Below are 7434 nucleotides of genomic sequence, written 5' to 3'. Positions count from 1 at the left end.
TCGTCTCGGCGTGGATATTCAATACGATCGATTCAGATCTCCGCACTTCCATTACTCTGCAAGACGACGCGACACTCCTTTGGACCGACATCAAACAACGCTTTACAGTGGTAAACGATGCTTATATCTTTCAATTAGAAAATGATATTAATGCTTGTAAACAGGGCCCGACGGAATCAGTGATGCATTACTACGGCCGTATCAAGAAACTTTGGGACGATCTTATTGCAAATGACGGGTTCCCTCTCTGTTCATGCTCTCCCCGCTCTTGTAACGATTACTCTTATGGGTCGTCATCGAGACAAGAAACGGGTACGTTCTTTTCTTATGGGCCTTGATTCTCGATTTGCTACTCTTCGTTCTCACATTCTTGCGACCGAACCCCTGCCCAATTTAAATCAAATATATAGTCGCCTTCTTCAAGAGGAAGGGATGCGTCAGACTTTGACCCCGATTGCCACTGAAACAAAATCCGATCCCATGATTTTCGCCGCCCGCGCACAATATAACTCGAAATCATCCAGTAGCCATCAGAAACCTCAACCGTATACTCCCTCTCCCTCAAAATGTCTCGCGTGTAAACGACCCGGCCACCATTGGACGAAATGTTTTCGGGTTACAGGGGAGTTTCCGGATTGGTGGGGGACTAGGCCACGGGATAGGATATTTATGGGGCCGGATCCTAATGACCCGACCCAGATGATTGTCGTTCGTGAAGAGAAAGACGAGCGTGGGAGGCAGAAACGACAACACCGGTCCTCCGCCCGTCGTGCCGCCGCCGCAAATATGAGTAAGGTCCATGCGCAACCATCGACCTCCAATAGTCTTGACGGTGTTGATTTGAATAGCCTCTCCGCTACTGACCGCGCTGAACTCGCCCTTCTATGGCAAACTCACAAAAACAGTAGCTCGGACCGTCTCAATGGTACGTTTTCTGATTCTCTTTGGATTATCGACACGGGTGCTTCGCACCACCTGTCGGGTTGTTTGTCTAATTTTTCTAATATTCGTACTATCGCTCCGTTATCTGTTGGTCTCCCGAATGGAGCTCGTACCACTGTGACAAAGTGTGGTGATATACTGTTGTCTCCTCGCCTCATATTACGTGATGCATTATATGGACCGGACTTACAATGCCATCTTATTTCCGTTTCAAGCTTACTTCTCGACAATTCATTAACTATACAATTTTCCCATAATTTGTGCTTAATTCAGGACCATTCCTCGAAGATAGTGATTGGTGCGGGTGAGCAACGCGAGGGACTATATTTTTTAAAAGATGTTCGGCAATTCGAGGCTAAAGCTTTCACGGTGGGTTCGATCGATAATAATGAGCTTTGGCACCGAAGGTTGGGGCATCCTTCTACCGACATTAATCGTTTTATTTCTTTTCTGCATAATAAAAATACTCATAACAATTCTGTTTTTCATAGTAAGTCCTGTGACATTTGTCTCCGGGCTAAGCAAACTCGTTCTCCGTTTCCCGTAAGCACAAGTAATGCTACTGCTATTTTTGATCTTATTCATTGCGATCTTTGGGGTCAATACTCCGAAAATGGCTCTTGTGGATCCCGTTATTTTTTAACCATTGTTGACGATTATTCTCGATCCACTTGGGTTTATCTTCTTCGCCATAAAAGTGAAGCCCGACAAAAGCTTTTAAATTTTTTCGCCATGGTCGAACGCCAATTTGGCAAGAAAATTAAAAGTTTACGTTCCGACAATGGCACGGAATTTACTTGTTTAAATCCTTTTTTCAATGAAAATGGTATTATCTTTCAAACCTCCAATGTTGACACTCCTCAACAAAATGGACGGGTTGAAAGAAAACACCGTCACATTTTAAATGTAGCACGAGCTCTTCTTTTTCAAGCTTCTTTACCCATTTTATTTTGGGGCGAATGCGTTTTATCAGCTGTCTATCTGATAAATCGCACTCCCTCTAAATTATTAAATGGCAAAAGTCCTTATGAGCTTTTATTTAATAAGCCTCCCCCGATGGAGCACATCCGTATCTTTGGCTGCCTCGCATACGCGAAAACGATAAATCGATCCAATGACAAATTTGCTCCTAAAAGTCGAAAATGTATTTTTATTGGGTACCCATACGGTAAAAAGGGATGGCGTCTCTATGACCTTGACACGGGTTCGTATTTCGAGTCTCGCGATGTTGTTTTTATTGAGGAAACCTTCCCATACCAAACACTCAATATACACGACACTGATGTTCATTCTCTACTTTCCGACTCAAACAACGAACCACAAACAGACTTACATCAAATTCTCGTTACAAACAAAACTCTAATATCCCCGACCAACGAAACACGGGACACTCAATCCCAACCCGTGACAACCACCGACCCGAGCCCTGCATCCTCTTCTCACACAACCTCGCCTGACACGAACATCGAACCCGAAGTCACCGAGCATACTGTACCCGAACCCAACACCTCTGCTCCACCCGAACCCACTGAGCTTGGCCGAGGACATCGACAAAAGATCCCGAACTCAAATCTCAAAGATTTTGTTCTACAAACGACTCGTCCCTCGCCAAAAGCTCACCACGCAAAATCAAAATCTTCAGGTACTCGTTTTCCGATTACAAATTACGTTAGCAATAACGTTTTTTCTACTAACCACAATGTTTATTTGACGGCCGTGACTACCAATCACGAGCCCAAAACTTTCAATGAAGCAATGCAGGACCCGAAGTGGAAAGCAGCCATAAAATCCGAAGTTGATGCGCTCGAAAAGAACAAAACGTGGACTCTCGAAGCCTTGCCTCCGAATAAGAAAGCAATCGGCTCAAAATGGGTATACAAAATAAAATACAATGCCGATGGTACAATTGAGAGATACAAAGCCCGTCTTGTAGTCATGGGCAATAGACAAGTTGAAGGAATTGATTACACGGAAACTTTCGCTCCTACAATAAAAATGGTAACGGTCCGCACCATATTAGCCATTGCTGCGGCCAAGCAATGGGAGACCCATCAAATGGACGTCCACAATGCGTTTCTCCACGGTGATCTCCAAGAGGAAGTATTCATGAAACCGCCACCCGGGTTTCTTTCTAGCTCGGACGGCCGTGTATGTCGCCTCCGTAAGTCCTTGTATGGACTTAAACAGGCCCCTCGATGTTGGTACGACAAACTTGCTTCCGCTCTCACAAAGTTCGGTTTTACTCAATGTCCTTATGATCATTCCTTATTCTCAATTCCAACACCCGGAAAAGAAATTCACGTGCTAGTATACGTGGACGACCTTGTTATATGCGGCAAGGACTCCGCTACGATCAAACGGTTCAAAGATTATCTCAGCAATTGCTTTCACATGAAAGACCTTGGCTCGCTCAAATACTTCCTCGGTCTTGAAATAGCACGGAGCAAAACCGGGATATTCGTCTCACAACGCAAATATGCTCTCGATATCCTCAAAGAAACTGGGCTTCTCGGATCAAAGCCCAAGTCCGTCCCTATGGACCCGAATCATCAATTAACATTGTCCACCGCACCGCCACTTAAGGATCCTCAGGCCTATCGACGTCTTGTTGGCCGCTTGGTCTACCTCACGATCACACGGCCAGACCTTGTATACTCCGTCCATATCTTGGCTCAATTTATGCACACTCCTACTACGGAACATTGGGAAGCCGCCTTACGGGTTGTCCGCTACATTAAAAACGCGCCAGGACAGGGACTTCTCCTTCGATCTGACAGCAACTTGTCACTTACAGCATACTGTGACGCGAATTATAACGCTTGCCCGACAACGCGCCGCTCCGTCTCATCTTACTTAGTCTTTCTCGGTGTATCTCCCCTATCATGGAAGACAAAGAAACAACATACCGTCTCCCTTTCCTCGACCGAATCGGAATACCGTGCCATGGCACACACCACATGTGAACTCAAATGGCTTAAAGGACTCCTTGTCTTTCTCGGGCTCCCTCACGCTTATCCGATCAAACTGTGGTGTGACAACGAATCTGCTCTTCATATAACTCGCAACCCGGTGTTCCATGAACGTACCAAGCACATTGAAATCGATTGCCATTTTGTACGTGACGAATACCTCAAAGGGACAATCTTGCCACTCCATATCGACACCAAGAACCAGCTAGCCGATATATTCACAAAAGCCTTGGCTTCCCCACAATTCTCTCAACTGCTATCCAAGTTGGGCGTTTCGAACCTCCACGCACCAACTTGAGGGGGGGTAATAGCCGCTCCAAAGGACCGTTGCAATATACTCAATTGATCTTGTTTCCTTCCTTGTGTAAATATAGCTGTTAGACAATTGTTTCCGTAAATAAGCTATATTAGTTGCTGTATAAATAGCTAAACCCATTCTTTTGTAAGCACAGAATAACATTAATACAATTCTTATTACGATACTTTGGTTTTCTAATAAAACAACCCACCAACCAACCCAAAAACTATTCAAATCATCGTAACAAAAGTACCCAAAAACAAAACGACCCTTTTAAGCTACTGTAATTATAAATCACCCTAAGATCCCGGAATTACAATACAATCATCAATATTTCACCAAATTCACGTCCAAAAATAACCAAATTTCGATAAAACTCGATAAATCTCACTCACATTGTCATAAATCCCATGTTTTTTGATGGGTTACGTACTTTGATCGATAGTATTTGTGCATGAGACGGAGAGGACGCAGATGAGCGGCATTTCGACGTCGAGGACGACAAGGGGCATGGAAACGAGGCCGTTTAAGAAGTGGGTTCCATGGATAGTACCCATGATTGTTGTGGCTAATGTTGTTCTATTTGTTATAACAATGTACGTTAATGATTGTCCAAAGTATTCGTTTTCTTGTTTTCCTGAGTTTTTAGGAAGGTTTTCTTTTCAACCTCTTAAGGAAAATCCTCTCTTTGGGCCGTCATCCGCCACGTAAGTATCCCTTCTTTGTTTTTGGTATAAAATCGCGCAAATTTTTGTCTAAGATAACTTTTTACGTAATAATTGTTAGGTGAAAGGACGTGTTTTTACGTAATTTTAGTGTAAAATTGCGTTACATGAGTCTGATAGTTGGAATTGGGTATTGTGTATTAGTTTACTTTTATTATATTCTTTGCAATACTACGTATTAGTGTAAAACGGCCTTACATGATTCTGATAGTTGTAATTACATATTGTGTATTAGTTTACTTTTATTGTGTTGGGTGGAATTGAGTTTGGTTTGTTCAATTTTAGTATGGCTTAATATGCGAATTGCTTGATTTCGCGTTTTTTATTTTTTGAATTTTTATGTAAATTGGTGAAATGGTATGTCATTCTATTATTGTCCTTCTATGTAAGTAATGTTTTAAGTGGGCTAACTCTGAAACACGGAAAAAAGGAACATGCATCTGAACTGCTTGATTTCGCAGTTTTTTTAAGTAATTTTTATGTAAATTGGTGGAAATGGCATATCAATCTATGATTGTGCTTTATAGGATTGCAATGTAGGTAAAAGGCGATTACTTTATGATTTGTCGCATACTATTTGATCGCTTACACGAGATTTTTCAAATTAATCGACAATGCTGAACTTGTCTGTTCAGATTAGAAAAAATGGGGGCTCTGGAAATCAATATGGTGGTACACGAACATCAAGTATGGCGGTTGTTCTCTAGCATGTGGCTTCATGCCGGGGTAGTACATGTGCTTGCGAATATGATAAGCCTTGTATTTATAGGCCTTCGGTTAGAACAAGAATTTGGCTTTGGTACGCTTTTTTAAGTTTTTCTCACTTTACTTCTCGAGTTCACATCATGTCTTATGAGTTATAATGCTGTCGATTTTCAGTGAAGATTGGCTTGTTATATATAATCTCTGGTTTCGGCGCAAGCATACTGTCAGCTCTATTTCTTCAATCAACAATATCTGTCGGCGCTTCTGGTGCATTATTTGGACTACTAGGGGCCATGCTCTCTGAACTGCTTACTAACTGGACAATTTACGCCAACAAGGTAGTTATTTATTAATAGGAATAAATATAATAGTTGAGCCTCAACCATCACCTTAAGGTTTTGGTTGGGATGGTTCATCTATCATGGTATCAGAGCCGCCGTGACCAAGAGGTCACGGGTTCAAATCCTGGCAGCCTCCAGTTCTGGCGTTCTGACAATTTCAATTTTCGTTGTTCAGATTGCAGCATTGCTGACACTGGTACTGATAATCATTATAAATCTCGCGGTGGGAATTCTTCCTCATGTGGACAACTTTGCTCATATAGGCGGGTTCATTACCGGGTTTCTTCTTGGGTTTGTGCTTCTGATACGCCCTCAATTTGGATGGGTTAACCGAAAAGACTTTCTTCCTGGCAATGGTTCTCATTCCGTAAAACCTAAGCACAAGCCTTATCAGTATTTACTCTGGGTTGTTGCTGCTCTTCTCTTGACTGCTGGGTAAATTGAACACTCATAGACTGTCGTTACTGAAGCGGTCTCAGAAACAATACTGTTCTGAAACCGTCTGTTTGTATCTTCTGTACAGAATAACGGCTGGACTGGTGCTGGTTTTAAGAGGAGCTAGCGGAAATGAGTATTGTTCATGGTGCCATTACTTGACCTGTTTCCCTACTTCTAAATGGAGCTGCAAGCCTAAGCAAGTTTTCTGTGAGGTAATGTCCTCGTCCATCGTCTTTTAAATTGAGTTGTGATTTAAATTGCTGAATAGAGCGCGTTATAATTATTGCAGTCATCTGAGATAGGAAACAAGTTAAACTTAACATGCATCAACAATGGAAGAAGTCAGCTCTACCCGGTGATCAATGACGACTCTTACAGGGTTCAACAGCTTTGCTCCCAGCTTTGTACGTGAGCTACCGCCTTTTTCATACATTCTGAGATGCCAATGTGTATTGCTTTAGTTGCAGGCTGTACTGTGTTGCCTGTGTACATCATTCATCTCATTCTTAAAATGCAAACTTCTGTTTTTAAACTAGTTTAATCTTAGAATCAGTAATTTTTTAGAAAAAATTAGCCTCTCTTTACCTTTCTTCTCTGTATCTCATTCTTCATGTCTTGGCTGACAGTTTATTTGTAAATTTCTCTTTAATTTGCTATGCACTCGGGTCGGATTAGGTCATTTTAGGTTAAGCTTTGCTTTGCTTTGCTTTGACAGTGTTGTTAATTTGGGTCATCTGGTTATGAGTCAGCTCGTGATTATTTCACTTTTTTGTTAAAATCGTAGTCTACCTAAATTCAAACACGATTTCAAGTTAGTTATCAGGACTGAATTTCTTTTACTCGGAAAATGATCATTACAGTACTGGTGGTTTTGAATTAGGTCCTTTTGTGACGGGTCAAAAGATGAAAATAGAGATGGAAGTGGGTCCTGCCGGCTGTCGAGCCATGCCTCGTGCCGGCCCACCGTACTTGGAGGAGAAAATGGCACGGCCCACGCCCATGGCGTGCCCAAACAA

At 42.3% G+C, this 7434-nt stretch overlaps 1 protein-coding gene across 1 annotated transcript; it reads left to right on the top strand.

Moving 5' to 3' along the window:
* Positions 1–4527: 4527 nt before the first annotated feature.
* On the top strand, positions 4528–7063 carry LOC141590836 (RHOMBOID-like protein 1). The gene is made up of 6 exons (XM_074411376.1): positions 4528–4916; positions 5570–5733; positions 5814–5977; positions 6156–6415; positions 6504–6630; positions 6708–7063. The coding sequence occupies exons 1-6, from the start codon at positions 4684–4686 to the stop codon at positions 6828–6830; spliced, it is 1071 nt and encodes a 356-aa protein (XP_074267477.1). The 5' UTR covers positions 4528–4683; the 3' UTR covers positions 6831–7063.
* Positions 7064–7434: the final 371 nt, after the last annotated feature.

Source organism: Silene latifolia, chromosome 7 (genome assembly GCF_048544455.1).
Source record: "Silene latifolia isolate original U9 population chromosome 7, ASM4854445v1, whole genome shotgun sequence".
In the NCBI taxonomy this organism is placed as follows: Eukaryota; Viridiplantae; Streptophyta; class Magnoliopsida; order Caryophyllales; family Caryophyllaceae; genus Silene; species Silene latifolia.
The sequence above is the reverse complement of the archived record's forward strand: the minus strand, read 5'-3'. Positions and strand labels throughout refer to the sequence as shown.

Bases quoted from the DNA above. Each gene is read 5' to 3' on its own strand.
- LOC141590836 (XM_074411376.1), top strand. From the start codon at position 4,684: ATGAGCGGCATTTCGACGTCGAGGACGACAAGGGGCATGGAAACGAGG. The intron at 5,734-5,813 runs GTACGCTTTTTT...GTCGATTTTCAG, and splicing joins AGAACAAGAATTTGGCTTTG to TGAAGATTGGCTTGTTATAT. The intron at 5,978-6,155 runs GTAGTTATTTAT...TTCGTTGTTCAG, and splicing joins GGACAATTTACGCCAACAAG to ATTGCAGCATTGCTGACACT.